The sequence below is a fragment of the Marmota marmota genome, unplaced genomic scaffold (assembly GCF_001458135.2).
Source record: "Marmota marmota marmota unplaced genomic scaffold, marMar, whole genome shotgun sequence".
Lineage (NCBI taxonomy): Eukaryota > Metazoa > Chordata > Mammalia > Rodentia > Sciuridae > Marmota > Marmota marmota.
This window is the reverse complement of record NW_026000057.1, coordinates 5,809,486-5,832,588: the sequence shown is the minus strand read 5'-3', so window position 1 is coordinate 5,832,588 and position 23,103 is coordinate 5,809,486. Positions and strand designations below refer to the sequence as shown.

Genomic DNA, 23,103 nt, shown 5'->3' with positions numbered 1-23,103 from the left:
TTGAAACAGCTCTAGCTGTTATGTTGTATCAGCATAAAGTTTCCCAGGCTCATTATGTTCCCTATAAGCAGTATTAGAGGAGTGAAATTCATTAATTTTAACTTCTAGATTATTCTTAGATTTTTCTCTAAGAATTAGCTTTTTTAAAAAATGAAGAGGGTCTAATTAGTGGAATTTACAGATACCTATGGAGAGTGATGATCTAAACCATGGCCTGACTCACATGGCTGCATTTGCGCTGGGAGCTGCCCATGCAAAAGTGCAGATCAAGATGCCCCAGTTACTATGATAACACAGCCAGGGGTGGCTATGTGCAAAGACCCAAGGCTCTATCAGTCAAGGCCTCGAGTTCAGCACCTTCTTCCAGGGATAATGAATTCTGAGCAAAACAAGATGACCCTAATAGTCCTGCATCCTTCAGATTCCCTGCTTTGCTGAAACTATAAAAATAACCTTTTTATGAAAATTATATAATAAACTTGCTGAGCTAGCTCTAGAGTCAATCAAGCCTCATCAGGGCTTAGTTACCCACATGGCCCAAGCTTTCTCTCCCTATGTCTTTTCTTTATCCCCCATTGCTCCTGCATGTCCAGTATCTCCTAAATTAACAGTCTCGGCCAAGAAAAGTGAGAGGATAACAACAGATACCCAACTTTTACACTCATTTTCATACCTCCACTGTGCAAAAAAGGGGCCCCAAGACAGAGAGTAGGTGCCTGGAGCCAGCTATAAAAAGAAGCATGCTTAGTGATAAGACAGAAGTGCCAACAGGGTACAGTGACTTAAAATCTCCTTCTCAGGAGTTAGACCAGCCAAATCCCAGTTTTGCCATCTATAGCTTGTGGCCTTGAGTAGGTTCCTTAGCTTTCCTACAGCTCAGAATTCCTGTCTGTAACTTAAAAGAAAATTAAGCATTTATCTCATAGATGTTGTTATGAGAACGAACTGATCATTTACCCACATGTAGAATGATACCCACCATATTCTGAAAACCATAAATATTCATTAAAGATGATAAATAGCAATTAATAGTTATGTGAAGAATTAAGTTATGACACAAATGAACATATAGCACAGTGCCTGATGCCTAAGTAGGAACATTAGTAAAGTCAGAGGAAAAATGTATCCAGAGTAGAAAACTATATCACAAATCCTTAGAGTCAGCTGGCTATAGATTCACTTTCCAGGCTGCAGCAGGCATCGAGTTCAGATCTCTGACTTGCATGACCTCAGCATGGCTTCTAGCAGCTCCACATGGCTGCTCGTGTTCCCATTGCACAAATGAAGGACCAGACACAGAAGGGGATAAAGATTCAAGTTCAGAAATGGTCCTCCTCTCTAGCATGATGGCATAGAGCACAGAACGCTTATTATCTCAAGCTTGTTTTTATTATCTTTTTGGTTTTGCTGGCTTTTATCTTTTGAATAAATACTATCCCCTGCATAATGAAAAATGCTTTAAGGTACTATGTTTAGTGTGGAGGATCAACTGTGAAGGGATAGCATAAAACAGAACATCCAGGAAAAAGAAGTCAGGATGATGGGGCTGGGGCTCAGTAGTAAAGCACTTGCCAAGCATGTGTGAGGCACTGGGTTCGATTCTCAGCACCACATATAAATAAACGAATAAAATAAAAGGTCCATCAATGTCTAAACAAATTTTTTTTAAAAAAAGGAAGAAGTAGTCAGGATGACAAGAAATCCAAACACCACATCCTTTCGGAAGCAACTTTGGGAAGTGGAATCCTAACCATCCGTTTCTGAATTTTGAGGGACGTTAATTAGAACAATTATTAAATTCACCCTAGACACCCACCCAAAACCCATGGAGAAGTTAAAGGGAGGCAGATGAGCTTTACTATAAAGGTGACTGCCAAATGTAATATGAGGACTGCCTTGCGGCAAGCCATTGTAATATAAATACCACTTTGGGTACCCAAGAGACGCCTGCTCAGAGTGGGAGGTCAGCAGTGTGCCCAAAGGGGCCCTATCCAAAGCAACATTCTCCAACTCCAAGTCAATAATCCCTTGGTGAATTGTTAGCACTAATGTGAACATCTTGCCCCTCATATCAGAGCTCAACTACATTATAGATTAGAGAGGACAGGCCTGCCTAATTCACCCTCACACTATCAGGCTTTTTGGAAACTTTAAATTCTAAACAAGTGAATTTAGCAAATGGACACTCTATACTGGAGCTTTATCCTGAGCAATAGGAATTTTCCAAAGCCCAGTATGTTTAATTTCCATTTTTGCACAAGTTGGAGATTGTATTTTTCATTAAGAATATATAAGTAGAGAACAGAAATTTTTAAAACTCAAAAATAAAGGTGCACAAGGGGAGACAGGAGCAGAACCACCTCTCACTCCACAGGCCCTACTCCTCAGACCCTCTCAGTCACCACCACCCAAATCCCTGGATTTAAAAAAAAAAAAAAAAAAAGTCACCAGAGCCCGAGTCTGGTTCTTGCTATGCCTGGGGAAAGGACAAATGCCTCCCATCACAGATCTTCAAAGGGTTTTAGGATGACTTCATCTCTGACCCAATTTTCTGCAAAACTGAAGAATTAAAAAAAAAAAAAAAATAGTACAGCCAGTTGTGGTGGTATAACACCTGTGATCCCAGCTACTTGGGAGGCTAAGACAGACAAGCCTAGGCAATTTAGCAAGACCCTTTCTTCTCTATCCGTGGGAGAGCACCCCTAGGTGTAATCTCTAGTACATGCCCCCCCCCCAAAAAAAAGATAACAGTATGAAAAACTGTCCAGTTAGCTTCTGGATTTCTCCATTTCTCCATCTGTGTGACAATGGAATAAATAAGTTTTATGGGGAAACACTTTGAGAAGGACCGGGTGAGCAGGATATTGCAGGACACAAAAAATACCTGATGAGAAGCCCCACTTAATGCCAAGTTATGAGATTCATTTGTATGGGTGGTGCCACCAATCCTAATTATAGTGTTTACTTTCTTTGAAGTAGAATAGGAATGGTGATGATAACCAGTGATAGGGCTTTCTTTTGCAAGAAAAGTCATTTAAATATTTTATAGCAAAAACAAAAGGTATGTTATAGCATGTCATTCAATCTCAATCTAAAATTGGTTTCTTATTTGGACAGAAACATTCTCTCTTTAAGCATAAATTCTTTGGTGTGTTAATAAAGTTCAAAGCACTACAGCATTAGTTCTTTCTTTTTATTACAAGGTAACAAATACTGGATTCCTTACCCAGTGCCCAGCTCTAATCTGAATTCTGAAATTAAACAGCAATAGAATCAGGCATTAAACTGATTCTCAAGTTTCCTTACCTACAGCTAAAATGGTACGATTTGCTGATAGAAAAGTAAATGCTAAAATTTACTGACATTTTAAATTGCTTTTAAAATTCCACATGTAAGAATGACTAAGATAGCTACTTATTTCTCCCTGCCCTTCCCCCACACTAAGAGAAACCCAAAGGGGGAATTCTGAAAGGTGCTAAGAAAGCAAACCAATTTGTGTCCCCAGGACTACAGTAACAGCTTTGCGAAAGGGTGTCTTGTATCTCCTCTAACCAAAGTGGGGAACCACCCAATGCTGCCATTGCCCAACCCCCTCCTTACAGCAAATAGCAACCTAAGTTGTAGGCTCATTCTCACATTGGGTCAACCAAGAATTCTGACAGGATCAGCCAGGTCCTGCACCATCCAAAATGGGGAATCTGTCCAAAGCCCCAGCAATAAACAACAAGGGGAGTCAAGTAATACGCAATAGAGTACTCAGACCCAACAAGAGGACTCGGTCACAAGTGGCCTAACCCAGGAAGCCTCTTTGGCCCCATGAGCCTAGGTTTCCCTCCCCTTTCCCACAGCCACAGGGGGAAACATAGGGTACGACTAGGGAGATTCCACTTTGACAAGCACTGGCTCAGGAACAACCGTTACCCCTGGCCTCCCCAGGCAGAGGGATCCTGCCACATTTGGGGAAGTCTAAGACTCTTCCCCTACTGGATGAAATTCTGTAGCCTAGTCTAGGGAAATCTGTGCACACAGCCAGTATCAGCAGGGAACAAAGAAATATCAGCCCCAAAGACACCTGATCAACCAAGCAGACTCAAGTATTAACATAAGCACTCTGAAAACTGAACTGTCATTAATACCAGAGCCCACAAATGTAAGCCAGGACCTGTGTGATAAGACTAGGTGACTACACACTGAAAAAAATCTATTTGAATGGGAACCCAGCATATAATAACAAAATAGGCTACATGCTAAAATTCCATCAACTCAAGTTAACCCAGCAATATTTCAGCTGTTTGAATTATCCAATCAATATTGTAAAGCAGATGGCATAAAAGTGCTTCATTAAGTTATGCTGCAACAATGGAGAAATAGAAAATCTCACTGAAGAAATAAAGGTTATGTTTTCAAAGACTTCACAGAAATTAGATGGTCATCATTAAACAAAATACATGTATGAAGACTTGAATTTGGTGCTAACATACCTTATATACAGAGATAAAAAGTTGTGGTATGTATATTAAGAATTGTAATTTTAAAAAAAGTACATGTATAATGGCATAAATTGGTGTGAACATACTTTATATACAGAGAAACGAAAAACTGTGCTCTATATGTGTAATAAGAATTGTAATGCAATTCCACTGTTGGGTATTGTAAAAATAAAGACTTCACAGAAATTAGACAACTAAAACATACTCTCAGAAATAATGCCACTACTGGGTTTAATATTAGGGTGGAGATGTCAAAACAGAAATCTGGTGAAAAAAAGAACAGAACTCATTCAATCTTAACAGTGGGAAAATAGGCTGAGGAAATATGCAGGGCATTGGAAATCTTCGGCTGAAGATGCAACATGTGCATCAGCAAAACAATCTCAGCAAAAGAGGGCAAAGATGCAGTCTAAAAGATAATTCAAAGAAATCAGATGAAAACTTTTTAAATCTGGTGAAAAATATACAGATTTAAGAAGCAAACTTCTAAATCAGAAAATACAAACCCTTTTCAAAGCCTGGATCAATGGAAACATGCGATATACTTATTACTAAACTTCTGAAAAGAAAACAAAAAGTCTAGAGAAAAATAGCACCTTCTCTGCAGGAAAGCACCAAGTTGAATGATAATTCATTTACCATGTGAAACCATGGAGACTAAAAGAAGTAGCACATTGTTCAAGTGCAAAAAGAACTGTCAACTGTAAACTCTATACCCAACAAAACTATCCAAGAGCAAAGAGACTCTCCGAGAAAGGAAAACTAAAAGAATCTTTCACTAACAGACCCTACAAATGACTATTAAAACAGGCAATTCAATTTTTCCATACAGAAGATTCAAAATTGTCTACAAAATGACCTCTAAACTTAGAGTTCATACCCTAAGGAGAGATGACATCTATGAAACAAAAATAGAATAATAGCATGTCTGAAATAAGTACCACAGCCAAGGAATAACAAACAAAGACACTCTAGAGGTAGGTACTAATCTTTTAGGCTGCCATAATCAAAAAATTTCAAAGACAGGGTATGACTCCAACAGGCTTTTGAATACTGCACTACATTTAAATAGAGCTATGGAAGGGTGTGACCCTCTTGAAAAACCATACAAGCAAAACAGAGATATGAAAGCAGAAAGTATGTTTATGGGAGAGTACAAGGAGGAACAATTCCTCTGGCATTTATAAAGCACCCAACCAGGGGACAAAGAATGAGTCACAACTCCTGGCTCTCAGATTCGAGAAATGCAGAGGAAACGAGGACTGGATGTGAACAGCAGAAGATGTTGGAGCCTGGTGTGGTGGCATATACCTGCATCCCAGCTACCAGGGAGGCTGAAGCAGGGGGATGGCTTGAGCCCTAGAGTTCAAGATCAGCCTGGGCAACACAGACCCAATCTCAAAAAAACAGAACAGAGAAGAAAGATGGAGGGCTACAAAGGAGGATTGTGTACACAGCCTCCAAGGGAACACAGTGGACAGTCTTTCTACAAAAGGTAGAGGAAGTTTCACAGGGCTGAGGACAGCAAAGTTGGACCTCAAAAGATAACACAGGGGACTGGGTTGTGGCTCAGTGGTAGAGCACCTGCCTAGCATGTGAGAGGCACTGGGTTCAATCCTCAGCACTGCATATAATTAATGAAAGTATTATGTCAAACTGCAACTAAAAGTATTTTTTAAAAAAGATAACACGTAAGTGGCAAATCAGAAACTATATTATAGAGAACACATCAGAGCATGAGAATACCAAAGGAATTCCAGAGGTGTTCTGGCTCACAGTCTAATGAGGGCAGAGGGAGGAGGAGGAACACTTAAGGCAGCCTGAGGTCGTGAGTGGCAAAGACCCAGGCCAAGAAGCTGCATTTGAATCTTTAGGACAATAAAATGTCATGGAAGAATTGTAAAGTGAGGATTAATACGCACAAGTTTTAATCACTTTGTGAACACAGAATAGAATCAAAAGAAAAGGGGACAAGAAGGAGGAAGATCAGATAGAGACCACCGAGTTCATTTTGGATCAAAAGTTGCAGAGTTCAAAGTGCCAGCCACCAGGACACAAGCTTAAAACACAAAGACAACTTCCATCACTCTTTCAAACTTAGGAGAGAGCAGTGTAAGGAAAGAAGGGAAGAGATAGGAAACTACATTCTGAAGGCATTTCAGAGCTGGAGGCTAGATCCTGTGAAGGAGCAGCTAATGTAAATGAAGGAAAATACAAAAAGAAGGCTTTCAATCAGAAACAATGTTGTAACTACAGGCAGTACTCCTTTGGTAGAAAAAAGGGGTGGAACAGCATTTGAGTACAAGACAGTAGAAATTCACGCAGTTCTTCTAAGATCCAGGAGTGCTGCAAGAAGTTCTTGCAGGAGGAAACTTTGACAGCTGCCCTGCCCACCAGCTTCAAGTGTTCTCTTCTGCTGTGCTAGAAGAAGAAAAACAAAACCACAGCTATCTAGATATCTTACCCTAACATATTACATGTCCATCTGTATTTGGCTTTTCCAATAAATTAGAAATTTTTATTTTAGTAAATTTAGTTGTAGATACCTTTATTTTTATGTGGTGCTGAGGATAGAACTCAATGCCTCACATGTGCTAGGCAAGTGCTCTGCCACTGAGCCACAACCCCAGCCCTCAAAGATAGAAATTATTATATCTATGTTTCTAATACTTGAAGCTCATTCAAGTGTTCAATAGAAAAAAATAAGCCCTCATTTTCAAAATCACTATAAGTTTATTTTCTATCATATTCCTAGATCATTCTTCCTCTACTACCAAAATAAGTAAAAGTATAAACAACTCTGAGCATTCTATTCAAAGAGAATAAGAAAATCATGTTCCCATAAGGCATAATGCTAGCATTATAAAAGCCAATCAGAAAAACACAAATCTGAAGCTCCAGCAGGTCCTCAGCACCCTCACATTTGCTGGGCACCTACTATGTGCCAGGCACCATGGTGAATAATGCACAGCTCCTACCTACAAGGAATTCACATTGCCCAGTTCCTACTGTGAATTGCTGTACTAGAGACTGCTTCATTGAGGCTGATCTCCCCTGAAAAACTCATGGAGAATCCCCCAAAGGACTGAGAAGGTCAAAAGCGGAGCTACTCTGGGGCAAAGGAATGTCACTGTGGACTACAGCAGAACTGAGAGTTTCTTATAGGAAGGTTTCTAGTAAAACAGCAGAGTAGGTAAATGAGAACCCAGGTCAGATAAAAGGAAAAAAAGCAAGAATACAGCACACTTTTTACAAGGCACTTTCAAAAGGCAAGTAAATGACATAAAAAAAATAGAGATGCTAGCCTTGATTAATAGCTACTACCTTACAAAGAAAACCATAGGAGAAATTAACATTTTACTAGCTGTTGTACTTAAATAGAACTGATTATAGTCAATGGCACCAATGGCTGGAAACATGAAAACATGCTTTAGATACCAAGTGACAGCCCCCTTTATGGGAACGTATAAGTGATGTATTGGAAACAACCCAGCTATCCATCAGAAGGGGACTGTTTAAATTGTGCTATACTCAACACAAAAACATTAGAAATCATGTTTCCAAAGAAACAGTGGCATTGGGATACGTTCATTACTACATTGTGATATGTTCATTACAAGACTGTGGGCTACTCTGACATCTCAACCTCAGTTTCCTCATCTTTAAAATAGGGATAATTGACCACTAGACAACAATGGGAATGAATAATACACAACTACATGCAATAACATAGAACATGACAAAAGAATGCATATAATTCCATTTCAAGAAAACACAAAAGCAAGCAAAAAGCAAAAACACCCTTGCTGCTAGGAGCCAGGACTGTGGTAACTCCTGGGCATTGGAAGAACTGAAAGGAGAAATGAGAGACTTCTGTAGTGCCTTGTCATTGGTTTTGGTCCAGATGCCAGTTATGCAAGTACATGCTAGTCATGGAAATCCATACAGGTATATGCTTTGAAGTGCACTGCTCTATGTATGTGCTAAATTTCAATAGAAGTTTTTAAAATTGGGTAATTATTGGATCCTCCTCATGGGGATATTATAAGAATTAAAATCATGTTACAGAGATTAACTGTCCATAAAATGTATTCTGCCTCATAAATGGGCAAGTGCACATTGTTAGGCCGGGACAGTCTGCCCTAGGCTGACCACATAAGAAGCTCTATTAAATGTTCACAGAATCAACAAATTTCTCAGGTGAAATGAATCACTCACAATTTTGCAACCCCAAAACCACCGTGCCAATTTATGACGGCCCTTATTTTGCACTTTGCCCAATTGTATTCAAACCTGACTCACCTCCCCCTAAACTTACAGGTCCCTAAAGGCACATGACAGTCTTTGTATCTTTCCCAATGAAGAACAGCAGGATGCTCAATAAATGTATGCCAATTCTGATCTGCAGAACACTCTCAAATGAATTATTTGAAAATTGCATAACATTTTACTTGGGCACCATAATTTCACTTCTCAGCTTTATTGTTTAAGGTGCTGAAAACTTATTTTGTGGGAGAATTTTATGTTCTATTAAAAATGTCCACGTGGGCTGTAGCTCAGTGGTAGAGTGCTTGCCTAGCATGTGTGAGGAACTGGGTTAGATTCTCAGCACCGCATATAAATAAGCAAAAAAAGGTCCATTGGCAACTAAAAACATATTTTTTTTTTTTTTAAATGTTGGGCTAGGGTTGTAGCTCAGTGGTAGAGCACTTGCCTCCTACTTGTGAGGCACTAGGTTCAATCTTCAGCACTGCATAAAAATAAATACTAAAAAAAAAAAGACTGTCCATTTACAACTAAATATTTTTTAGCTGTCCATGTCTTCTTGTTCATTCACTCATTTCAGAAACATACAGATGCTTGGGACCAGATTCCCACATTCTGAGGAGCATACTGCTGAGGGAAAGGCGCAGAACAACAGATGCACCTCAGGAGAAGGCTGTCATTGGCTCTGGGTTGTTTTTATGCCGATTCCTTAACTTGGCAATTTCTGGACACTTTGAGTAGTGAACATATGAGCCTTACTTAAGAGGTTAGGGAAGACCAGGCTTTCTAATTTGGGGAAAGGATGAGAGTACTTTGATCCCCTACTCAAAGCCCAGGCTGAGGTGGGCAAACCACTTTGAACTACTGGCTAATCAGCTACGGGAAGAGATTCGAGGTTCAAGTCTTTGCTTGAAGCCTCATTCTTCCTATAGATATGGGTCCCAAGACTCCAGACATCCTGTTTCTCATCCCAATATAAATTCATTCAACTCCTAAAATATTGCTCTGTAATTATGTCTATTCTTCACTGTCAAAGGATCTTCCGTAGTTTATAATCATAGCTATGCATTTAAAAGAATGTTAGAGGGGGACTGGGGTTGTAGCTTAGCGGTAGAGTGCTCACCTAGCTTGTGTAAGGCCCTGGGTTTGATCCTCAGTGCCACATGAAAACAAATAAGAGAATAAAGATACTGTGTCCAACTACAACTAAAAAATAAATATTTTTTAAAAATAAATGAAATAAAAGAACATTAAAGTTTGCCAATTTTTGCTGAGTATTATGTAAACTGAAATGACTTCCTTTTTAACACACCTTCAACCCAGGTATCTTCAGGACTCCCACAGTTTCATAAAGCTCAATTATCTAATAATCTGAAACTAAAAACCACACAAAGAAAAATCCCACCATGAATAAAACAAAGCAGATACAACTAAGAGACTAGGCCCACTATAACCTTCAATTAGAGACCTGTGAGGAAGATTATTTAGCCAATAAATATGAAAGATAACACATGAAAGCCAGAATCAAATATAAGTGCAATCGGACATGGTGGCTCCTGGGTGTAATCCCAGTAATTTAGGAGGCCGAGGCAAGAAGATCACATGTTTAAGGCCAGTCTCAACAATTTAGCAAGGCTCTGAGCAACTTAGATTCTGTCTCAAAATAAAACTAAAAGGGTTTAGGAGTGTAGCTCAGTGGCAAAGTATCCCTGGGTTTAATCCCCAGTACCAAGGTGGGAAATATATACGGAACTTAAGACTATATTATAGAATAATATACAATGGAATGCATCAGAAAAAAAAACCATAGCTATGTATCAAAATGAAAAAAAATCTCCAAAATGATGTGGCTTTTGTTCAAGAAACAGAAAAATATAGTTTGCTATTATTTTCATAATGATTCACGGTTGTTTTGTTTTTGCAGTACTAGGGATTGGGTCTAGGGCCTCATAAATGCTAGAAAAGTGCTCTACCTCTTTCATAGAGTTTTTAAATGATATATTTTATGAGCAGTATTAATCTAAGTGCAAAAACACGCAGAGCAATGATATACCTCAAATCCAAAACAGTGGTTACTTCTAGAAAGGGAAGGAGGTGGTCATACAGAGATCCTCAATTACCACTGTTTTATTTCTCATGTTAAAGGATATTTTTAATCCCAATGACTCAGGAGGCTGAGGCAGAAGGATCATGAGTTCAAAGCCAGCCTCAGCAATTTAGCAAAGTCCAAAGCAACTAGGTGAGACTGTCTCCAAATAAATACAAAAAGGGCTGGGAATGTGGCTCAGTGGTTAAGTGCCCTTGGGTTCAATATCTGTTACCAAAAAAAAAAAAAAAGAAAAAAGATTATTATATATTTCCTTTAGATATTCAGATGTAATAAAGTCAGGTGTGAGTGCTTCATTATATTGTTCTCTTGTTTATAACATTTCATTCAAAAGAAAAACTGAATGCCACTGGATAAAATTTGAAAGACTGGAAAAAAATTAATTATTAGTATATGATTTTATTAATGTTAGCTACCAAATGGCCTGAGACTCATAAGGTGTGCTCAAATAAATATCTGCTTAATCAATTGAGCAAGCCAGCAGGAAAAAGTTCAGTTTCTAACCCTGTCATCTCTAAATATTTTCAAATGTTTGATCTCACCTATGAATATTTGTGAGTATGAATGATTACAACTGGTATATTAGATCTTCAATTGAAGATCCTTTCTCCCGACAGTCCATTTTATAATGGATGGTACTTGGAGGTGGGGCTGCGGGAGGTAATTAGGTTTAGATGAGGTTAAGAGGGTGGAGCCCCCAAGATGGAATTAGTGTCCTTATAAGTGAGGATGCAGTGCAAGCCAAGAATGGGTCCTGCCTTCCAATCGGCACCTTGATCTTGAACTTTCCAGCATCAGTTTCCAGAATGGTGAGAAATAAATGTGTTCTTAAGCTGCCCAGTCTGTGGCATTTTGTTATAGCAGCCAGAGCTGGCACTAGGATTAAAAAAAAGGGAAAAAAAAATCTTTTTGCTCATTAGAAACAGACCTTTCGTAATCGCTAACAGAAAGCTCCTCCCGGGAGCAGTCGTCTATCCCTGACAGCAAGAGCTGAGACTCCAGAGTATCATCTGGACCCTGCCTCCTGGACCAACAGGAAAGCTCCAATTTTAAAAAGGCTTCCATCACCTTTCCTACAGATCAAACCTCTCATGTATTTGGCAAAGTCCCAAGTGGGAAATGAAAGTACAAAAGGTCCAAGTTCTGACAGCGCTTAGCCGCGTGGCCCTGTGCAGACCAGTTACTCTACTAACCTGAAAAACGTAAGCCTGGTCCAGGTATCCAAGGCCTCTTCAGTTTCAAAATAAAGATACTGAGTTAATTAGGAAATTCCAAACCTCTCACTTAAAACATGTGGAGAACAAAGCCGGGCACAGTGGTGCATGCCAGTAATCTCAGGTCCTCAAGAGGCAGAGGGAGGAGGACTGCAAGCTCAAGGACAGCCTAAGGAATTTACTGACTTCCTATCTCAAAATAAAAAATTAAGAGGGGCTGGGGATGGGTACTGTGACTGCATACACGTACCTGGCCCTGGTTCAATTCCCAAAACTAGGGCGCGCACGCACGCGCACACACACACACACACACACACACACACACACACACACACACACGGAGACCATACAACCAAATGGCACTTTGGCCCTCTTAGATAAAAATATACATTGACAGTATATTAGAATAAAATCATTATTATACCACACTGAAGAAAGAATATAGCTATATTGAGTTCTTATAAGACTGAGAACAGATAATGCTTAGCGGAAAAAAATCATCTTCATTCAGAATTCACTCCCAAAAGGTTGGAACTGCTGAGAGGGAAGGTCACCCTCCAAAAATTGGTCACCACCCTGAACTTCTCACTGGCATCCTCAGTTCGGTGAAAATGTCATTAGCTGAGAAGAACCATCGAAAAGCTAGATGGGTTCATCAGCAACATGTCTGTTATTCTTTAATCTTAACTGATGTGCTAACCAAGACCTGTTTTACTCTATTTGAGGGCCTTTCCAGTTGTCGCTTTATGGTTATACAGAATGAACAATGAAACATTCCCCCCCCTTCAAGCATACAAAAGTGTCTTGCTTTCCTGGTGTCACAGAAACTAGCAAACTACTGATAATTATAGCTCATAAGAAATATCGATATGTTTTCCCATTTTTACCAGCAAGAGGAATCAAGCATGGACATTGCTTCCTGAAACAATGCAGAGTGTGGAGTAGCCACTGGTCAAACTGTCCACACAGAACATTCCCAAACATGGATAAAGGGTCCAAGTGGGCAGCAGAAGTGAGGCAGATGCATCTGCCCTTCCCAGCCCAGCATGGCCATCCCCACACCGTGGTCCTTGCCATTGGTCTCCTCAACCTCTGAGCAGATAGAAGTGCTTTCAGGATGTTCCTTCACGCTTTCCCTTGACCTCAGACACTTGACCTTGACCTGCTCTAAACAAAATTAAACAAAAAGAGCTGTAATGGTGTTAGTATGGGATGGGAGGCAGACGTGGGGGAAGGGTTGGTTTCTGGGTTTGGGAAAGGAGGTGTGGACTTTTTCCAAATTCTCATAAAGTTTTTTTCAACCAGGGAACTATTTGGGTTTTAAACTCTTCGCCCCGATTTTGCCTAAGCCCCCTGTTCCTAATCCCCTCAAAGGCAGCCTCCTCCTTCACTTTCCACAGACCCTCTGGCCCTTGTAGCTCTGGGCTGACGTGAACTCCGACTCACTGCAGCACTGCCCGCCACGCTCCCTGCTCCTCCCAAGGTGACTGTATAAAAGCTCCTATTATCAGAACAGCAGAGTTAAGGTGCTCATTGCTCCAAGACTGCGCACACAAGCGAACAGGAACTCAATGGTCACTGGTCATGGGGACCAGGTGGCTCAGGTGACGTAGAAAGGACAACAGGGACTTGGTCATGACGGTTGGGCCAGAGAAGCTTGAAAGAAGTAGGCTAGGACTTGACCCCTGTCCAAGGACAAAGTGCTTGAGGGGAGACCAAAATGAGGTTTTTCCTCATTCTAATCCCAACTAACTTCTGCCAGATTAACCTTCCAATTGCAACAGTCTCTGCACTCAGAATGTCCCAGGTCCTGTCCACCCGCTGCCTAGCAAGCATAACCCCAAAGTCCTCAGCTGATGTTCACAGCCTGCCGGAGTTGGCAAGCACACACACTTGCTGGGCTCCTCCCTTCCACCCAGACCATGACCCATGTTTACCTTCCCAAGCTCCACTCCTCCCTCTGCTCAAGTTTTGCCCAGCCCGTTTCCAATACTGAAAAATACTCTTTCCTAGTTCCATCTGCTCGTTTACACCCCGCCTTTACTCATTCAAATACTGTGCCAAGGTACCTCAGATGCCGCTGAATGGCAGAAAAAAACTCCCCCAGTCTTTCTAGCAAGGCAGCACATTTGATCCTCCAGCTGAAACCTCCCTTCTAAGGCCTCCGGAGCCTTATGGGTTACAACCCGGACTGTCAGCTTCCACCCTGGCTATGTGTTGGGGAGACAAGACTGGTGAGCTCGAGATTAACCTCCAGCATAAAGAGCTCTGCATTGCAGTACCCAGAATAAAGTGATTCGTGAACAAAGGAGCAGCCCCAATACATCAAATGCTGCCAAGAAGTGAAAATAAGAGGGTACACATAGCACTACCTCAAAGTTGGGGGGATGACTTTTGTGAGTACACTCATTGCCAAGAGTAAGGACAGCAGGAAACAGACTATGAGGGGTTAAACTGAGAAGGAGCAAGAGGCAAAAAGATGGAGACTAGATAAGTTTTTGTACCCACCTTTCCTTCACCCACACCCCCAAATAACTTTAACAGGTCTTACTTGTTCAAGAGATATTGAAGGGCTGGGGCTGGGGCTCAGTGGTAGAGTGCTTACCTAGAATGTGTGAGGCACTGGGTTCAATTCTTGGTATATTAAAATAAATAAATAATATAAAAAGAAAGTAATACTGAATACATTCAAACACAAAAACTAATTCTTGCCACCCAGTGGACATGACCCACATAATCTCCACACATGGTTTAAAGTGACCATTTTAACCCGAGTTAGCCTATGAAACATGACAACTTTTTTGTTTACTTTGTTGCAATGCTGGGGTGAAAACCAGGGCCTTGCACAAACTAAGCAAGCACTCTGCTACTTCTACTCCCAGCCCCAAACAAACCTTTCCTTTTTCTTTGGACACAGGGTCTCACTATGTTGCCCAGGCTGGCCTCAAACCCCTGGGTCCAAGCCAACCACCTGTCTTGGCCTCCCAAGCACCTGGTACTACAACTTCAAATGCTGCAACATTTTTCCTACTAAACTGTGAAATAAGATTATAAGTGCCTCCCCCCTCCCCTTATGCTCCTACAGATGGGAAGTATTTGGGACGAGGCGAAGAGGAAGAAGGAAATCCCTCCTGCCAATTTGAAGACACTCCCACTCGCCTTGGCCAGAACTAAACTGCTTTCCATGAGTCACACTACAGGTCGATTTTGAGCTTCCCCATCCTCACAGCACAGTCACATAACTTGAATCATGGTATTCCCAGATTGACAAACTAAAAATATCACTTGAAGCTGGGTGCCGTGTCACACACCTATAATCCCAGCTATTAGGGAGGCCAAGGCAGGAGGATAACAAGCTTGAGGCCAGCCTCAGCAATTTAGCGAGAGTCTGTCTCAAAATTAAAAAGCAAAAAGATTGGAAATGTAGCTCAGTAGTAGAGCACCCCGAGTTCCAACCCCAGTACCAGAAAATAAAAAAATAAAAAGAACAAAATTACTTGGTCTATTTTCACAGTGCAAGTCAGCTATTTGACACAGTGCAGCTGTGTGAGCAAGACCTGCAGGCTCTCCAGCTGCCTGCTGATAAGCCCTGGTCCCCTGGACAACCAACTTCCCAATCCATTTAGAATTTCCACAGTTCTTAGCATAGGGTCTCCCTCTGCCTTACTTTTACACAAAAACCTTACACATGAAAAACCAGGAAACCCACTTTTAAGTGATTCACCTTAGAAAAATGCTGCTTAATCAGCCCAAACACACCAAACTCAATTTTCCGAAAATCAGAAGTTAGTCCAGTAAAAGGAGCTCATACAGATTTTCACTACTAGCCAGACTTAATATATTCAGTGTTAAGTTATGGAAATATGGAATGGATTGCACATGCAAAGGATTAAGAAAGTGTCACTCAACAGTGAGGCAAACCTTCAGTTATATTTAAACTTTTTAGAGTATTAAAATCTCCTGGCATTGTCATCCTTACATGAAATAATTGTTGAAAATCCACAATGTCCAAAGTCACAGCTAAAAGTGATAGAGGGAAAATCAAATTCATATACTCCTAGTAGTAAATTTCTTCAAAAACATTATTAGTATTTTCATTTTAAGAGAAAAGGCTTCAGATATGACAATCCTTGGGACCTGAGAAGGTTGCCAGGATGAGTTCTGTTTGAAGGTACAAAGTACATGCCACTTACATCCCTGGATATCATTACATACCTACACCCATTTCAGGGGATGTCCACCAAGCTCAAGATATTTGAACCATAATCACTAACTTCGAAGTATTCCTGTTCTAAAAGTCACACCTACTCACCTGAAGGGCATAACGCAGCTTCCACATATGCATAGTAAATTCAAATCACTTTCCAATAGCAACTATCACCAGGCACAATGGTGGATGCGTATAATCCCAGCAGCTCAGGAGGCTGAGGCAGGAGGATGGCGAGTTCAAAGCCAACCTCAGCAAAAGCAGGTGCTGAGCAACTCAGTGAGACCCCGTCTCTGAACAAAATACAAAATGGGGCTGGGGATGTGGCTCAGTGGTCAAAAGCCTCCGAGTTCAATCCCTGGTACCAAAAAAAAAAAAGGAAGTGGAAAAAATGAAAACTATCAATAAGTGTTTGATCTGGGACCAAAGGACCAAAAAAAAAAAAAAAAAAAAAAGGCAAAATGGATCCCAGCAAGACACCTGAAACACCACAAACCATTACTGAAAAACTGGGAAGCCTAAAAGCAGAACTTCAGCTTTGCGAGTTTTAGATTCAGAGATGCTTCAATCAAATCTGAGCCCTACAGGTTCTAACAGAGCTGAACAAGTCAATTTTACTGTTTCTCTTTCCCTTTACCTTAGATCTTGTTATCTGGGTGTACTCTGTTTTCCAGACTGTTAGAAAAGAATCATTCATACGTTTCATTTTGGAATCAACTACAGCATATAAGAAAATCCTCCCAGGGTCTTTTGAGTCTTTAAAGACTAGCTGAGCTGTGAATAATTCAGGAATGCTCTCAAGCCAACCAGAAGTCTCTACCCATGAATATTCCAGAAGTCTCTTCCTCCTTGTTTGCAAACTGGTCTGACTCCCCCTGAACAAGTCCTAACAAAGTCAGTATTGGACATCTCAGACAGAGGGCTGGCACGTTGCAATTAGATATTAGCAATGACTGAGCCAATTAGCACACACGGCTTTACAAAGCACCTTCCAGTCATCTGACCCAGTGATCTGCACACAGTTCTCGCAAAGCAGATTTCTCAGCTTTCCTTCTTGCTGAGCTCAGGAAGACTCTTTTTGCTGACAATCATGGCCACAAAGTAGTACTTCTAACTAGCTGACTAGTCTGCTACAAAGCTGACACCGGAAGAACCCACTCCTGAAAAAGTGCTACTTTTACCTGGATGATAAAACACACATACCATGTGAAAAATGCCAGCAGTACCCTATGATACTGCCCAACTGTCAAAAACAAAGAATCGGGTTTCTCATGACAACTACACACAGGTAATATGCCCAACACTTGATCTTTTGACCAGATTGTGCAAACTATCAGTAAAAAAAAACAGTAAGGATTTTCCAAGTCAAGTATCTCTATGCCCACACCCCACATAACCTACCCCCCATCAAATTCAGTCTAATCCAATCACTATGGGACAGTCACTGGAAGACACTGTCGTAAACGCTTCAAATAAAAGTAGTCTCTACATTCAAGTTACTGCTTCACTGTATCACCCCTTTGTAGTTCAAGGTCATAAGAACTCTAAGGGATTAAAAATAATCCAGTGATTTTTTTAAAACATTTATTTCATAGTGCTTCATACACAACACAGCTCAAGTATCAGTTTTTATATTTAAAAATTCAAATTTAAAACCAATGCCTAGAAACCTGGCATATATGTATCAAGGACTATACAAATCTGACCCAGTTATTCAATTTCCAAGAACTTGACTTCAATGGAAATACCAAGGCACACACAATGATTTGTTTATTCTACTATGGTTTATGGTAGCGAGTATCTGGAAAAAAAAAAATCTAGGTTGGTAATTTAATGCCAATTAATAAAGAAAACTGCAGTACACTCAGGAGACACAATGAGCTATTAACAATATTGTTAGTAAAATACCCAGTATGGCAACAATGGTCCCGAAATAAGGTCTATTATGTGGTTTAAGAAAAGAACAAAGCAAAAAGGTCAGTATGAACACAGATAAGTACACTGGGAAGGAAATACTTGAGATATAAGAGCAGCTCCCCAATTTTTTCTAATGTGTGTACTTCTCCCCGATACATAGGGTGATCCTATGCCCTGTCTGGTCAGGTCCCATTTTGCTGTAAATTTGAAGAGTGTCCCAGTTCTACCAAACATGAAACTCTAAGCTGGCACTGAGCATGCCTAATTCCAGCTACTCAGGAGGCCGAGGCAGGAAGGTGGAGTTTGAATCCAGTCTGAGCAACTCAGTGAAATATTTCAAAAGCAAATAAATAAAAATTGACACTAAATAGTTAAAGGGCTGGGTGTGTCACTTGGTGATAGACCAGGTACTTAGCATACACAAGGCCCTGGAATCAATCCACAGCATCAACAATAAAAATAAATAAACTTTTAAAAATGGTTACCATGCCTATCCCTGGGTAGTTGTCAGGTCCTAAGTAAGGTCACTAACTGTTATTCCCTGGATCTGAAGGATGATGGCTCTGACCATGAAATCCAAGAACTAAGCCTCTCCTTTTTCTTTTCCATCGTTCTCTGGAGTTCGCAAAATAGGAGCACAAAGTGCTGAACCCACATAGAATTCATGCCATTCTTCGCCCAGACCTCTCCAGGGCAAGCTAGCCCTTCCTCCTCCTCAGCCCAGCCCAGCCCAGCCCAGCCGCCACCACTGGATGTGTTCACAGAGCACACAGCTCTGGCAAAGCTCCCCGGCATCTGCCTGTCCCACTGGGCCTCAAGTTCTCGCCTTCCCCGAGCTGTTTGACCAACAGCAGGTGCTGTGCAGGAGCCACCCACAAGGTAAGGCTTGACCTCACTCGACCTGGAGTACTTCCTCCCTCAGGGACAAGCAAGTGACTTCCTCTTCTCAAGTCCCTCTCCATAGAGAGGAGGGGGAATCCCAGGCAGAGCTTCCTGGTCCCAGCAATGATACAGTTGATTGAGTCTGGATTTTTTCTACCCTCTTCCTTCCCAAGGCTATAAGGCCTTGGAAGGATGGACCTAAAAGAGACGGAGATGAGCACCACATGTCACCAGACATGCCCTCTTTGGCCTTAGGCCCTGCTTGCCAGACTCCTCCTTCAATTATTGTCTACATTTCTTTCATTCCCAGACCTTGTCACTTCCAATGATCTGGCCCATGCAAAATAGGAGGTACAGCCAGATACTTGGGTAGGAAAGAATTTGTCACTCAACTCCACCCAATGGCACACTGAGCTGCTGCTCTGACCCACAGAAGACCTACCCCACTTCCAAACACACAGGAAGCCCTAAGAAAGACAAGGGAAATTAAAGCAAATGTTAAAGTCATCACTTGTAGCTAGTTCACAGCTGGTTTTTGGTTTTGGTTGGTTTGGGGGTTTTGGTCCTGAGGATCAAACCAAGGGCCCTACTAAGCACATGTTCTACCATGAGCTACACCCCCAGCCCAATTCATCTTTTATTTCATAACTATATTGCAAATTTTCTATAATGAGCACATATTATTTTGAAAATGCCAAAGAAACTGAAGTACAAACATATGTTAGTGTTCATAAGAATTGGATGATTAGAAATAACTGGCAAAAAAAAAAAAAAGATACTGCAGCCTCAAAATCAGGGATACAGTGCAAAAGCACAGACAAGCAAGACCATATTTTTTTCGTGTTAAGTAAGACAAACAAGTGTCATGGAAAATTACATAGATCCTTTAAAAAAAAAAAATCAGGATAGACAATAATCTCTTTGAAATAAAACATTTTATCTCAGTTCAGAACACAATATGAGCCAAGCACAGTGGCACACACCTGTAATTCCAGAAGAGACTTGGGAGACTGAGGCAGGAAGTTGGCAAATTCAAGGCCAGCTTCAGCAACTTAGGGAGACCCTAAACAACTTAGCAAGACCCTGTTTCAATTTTTTTTTTTTTAAGAGACTAGGGATATATCTTAGTGGTAAAGTACCCCTTAATTCATTCCCTTGTACCAAAAATAAATACATAAAAGACAATATGGCCAAGCACAATGATGCACATCCATAATCCCTGCAACTCAGGAGGTTGAGGCAGGAGGATCCCAAGTTGAAGGCCAGCCTCAGCAATTTTATGAGGCCCTAAGCAACTTAGTGAGATCATGTCTTAATAAAGATTTTAAATGGGGGGTTCAATCCCTAGTACAAAAAATAAAAAGGAAAATTTTCTTTAATTGAAAAAAAATAGACAATGTGAACTCAGTTTAAAAAAAAAAAAATAACTAAATTTTCCCCCAATCAGCTTCTACCCTGGTTTCCCCTTTATGCTGTGTGACCATCATTCTCCAGGCTCCCAAGCTGAAGGAAACATTGGGTCACCTCTGCATGCTTCCTCTTTCTCCCCTTCCTCTCTGAACAAAGCAGCCCTCTGATTCTTCCTCCAGGAAGCTCTCCTGAGATCACCAGCAGCAGAGCCCTAGCCCACAGCTCCTCTGGCCACTTCTCACCCCACCCCACCCCCATGAAACTCACAGAAAGGATGCCCATCATTTCTCCTATTCAAAACGCATCCCGGCTTTCCCTACCATAACAGGGTGCCAGCTCCTTTAGCAGGTTTAAGGCCTCTCAAGGGCTGCTGCTGTGACAAGGACAGAGTACAGCACACACATGTGTGGTGGCCTGGGACTCAGGCGGACTCCTCTCCCCTGCTCCAGCAGGACTCCTCCGGCCTTGGCTTTCATGCCGAGGGAATGAACTAAGGAGTAATTCAGCAGAAGTTCTTCAGTGTGCTCTCAACGGCAGCATCCACAGCCTAGGAACTTGCTAGAAAGGCAATTCCAGGGCCCAGCAGATGACTGACACACTAAAGGTGAGACCAAATGTCCCCACTGAAACCTAAAAATTCACGGTTTGACCTTCTCTTCCTCTTTGTACCATCCTTGGTGCCCTGAGTTCACAGGGTAACTTCCTCCCTGCCATCTAATAGGTCCTGCCTGCCCTTCAAAGCACAGACCAAGTCCTCCTTCCACTACAAAATCTTCCCTGGTCACTCTAAATGTTGTCATCTTTTGAACTCCATCGGAACTTGTTCCCTGCACCACTCACTCAACAATCCCTAAAATGACAGCAAGATGACAGACAACCCTACCAACCTCTAGGGCAGGGATGACTAATGGATTTCATGAAACGTGCCTCGCTGGAGCAAAAAGTAGTGACATCCAGGAACCATGTGTTAAGAAAGATTCTGAGGCTGAACCCACCAATGAGTAATGGCCCATCTGAGCCATTTGTTGGGGAGGAAGAGAGAGACACCAACTGCATACCTACTACAGACTTCTCATTCCTGTTCTAGGTTTTAACTCAACCCGAGAGAAAAAGAGCACCAACGACCCCAAAACAAAAGAGCATAACTTTTGACCAGCATCTTAATGACATGTGCACTTGGCAGGCAGGTCTGTCTCCAACACTTCTCGGAGCACAGCCCATGTCATAGAAGATCTCAGTCTACTCTAGACCAGATCATGAACCTTACTCCTGTCTTCTTTCCAAAATCCCAACTACCCTATCCCAGGTGGTGTAAAGGACCAGAAAACCGTTTCCTGACAGAAACAGTAAGAGTTGTCATTTAGGGAGGCAACACTCAGCCCTGTTTTTCTCCCATTCTCCCTCTCAAACTCACCCAAAAAGACAGAACTGAAAATGTCTGAGTCAGGGTCAAAGGATAGAAATGTTTGAAAAACATGGATTCACAACAGACATTTCTAACAGAATCCTCCCCGTTCCAAACCTACATAGGCTTTCTATACTTCCATCCAAGCTGTAAGCAACTCAAGGCAGCAAGTTGGACGTGTTGTGACCCCCACATCATCTAGTTTTGATTATGATAAACAGTAACCCCTCACTGGCTGCAACCAGGCCTGCAGAGTCCTTTTTTAGTTCTAAGATTCCAAATTCTCCCAAGGGGGCTGGGGTTGTGGCTCAGCGGTAGAGTGCTCGCCTCGAACGTGAGAGGCCCTGGGTTCGATCGTCAGCACCACATAAAACATAAAGATATTGTGTTTAACTACAACTAAAAAAATATTAAAAAATAAAAAGATAACTCCTAAAGGAAACAGCCTCGAGTTCAGAAACTTAGGTTATTTAAAAACAAAAAATAATAGGGACCATGTCGTCTGACCTCACGCATGTTACTCAAAGTAATTTGAGGCATAGTACCCTCCTCCAACTCCTTCCAATTCTTGTTACTATTTAGGGAAGCAGACTGGCACTGCCAGAGGTACATGACAGATGCCCCTGGGAACAGACACACATGAATCACCCTTGAAGCCCAGTCAGTGTGATTCACACTTAGAGATCTGCCTGTGGGATGAGGTTGCATTTCCAAGCCTTAGGTTCAACATGAGGCCAAGTTGGAAAAACATCCCCTCACCAGGCAATTCCACCCAGCCACACACCCTGACCAGCAAAACAAGGAAATCAAATTTCCTATGTAAAAGGTCACGCAGATATATAGCTGAAACTCAAATCTGGCATACCTGGCTTAAAGGAGCTTAACATTCCTGTCATATACTTAGTCTGAAAGAAGCAAGCTGACAATGACAGCTATCAGAGCATCACAAGTACTTTCCACTACCAGGTCAAGCCTAGTCAGGTTTTCTGGACTGGTCTGTGATGAATATAGCCAAACCCATACCTCCAGAGCCTCAGCGTAACTCCAGCCCGCAGGAAGAAAGGACGCACTTTCCCACCATGGAGAACTCACCCCAAAACTTTCACCACACCATTGCCCTCCTTGAGGATAAGGACCCCATTATGCATCTTTATCCTTACAAAGGTAAGGATAAGTCTAAGGTCCAATGCAATCCAAGTCCCCAT

The 23,103-nt window shown here is 41.5% G+C and overlaps 1 protein-coding gene across 1 annotated transcript in view; it reads right to left on the bottom strand.

Moving 5' to 3' along the window:
* Positions 1 to 16,400, bottom strand: part of Arhgap10 (Rho GTPase activating protein 10) — a 258,740-nt gene extending 242,340 nt beyond the window's left edge. The window contains exons 1-2 of the mRNA XM_048813852.1: positions 16,390 to 16,400; positions 11,792 to 11,887 (exon numbers count right to left, since the gene is read on the bottom strand). Coding sequence (XP_048669809.1) covers positions 11,792 to 11,887; positions 16,390 to 16,400 — 107 coding nt within the window. The remainder of the gene's footprint in view (positions 1 to 11,791; positions 11,888 to 16,389) is intronic.
* Between the last annotated feature and the right edge of the window lie 6,703 nt (positions 16,401 to 23,103).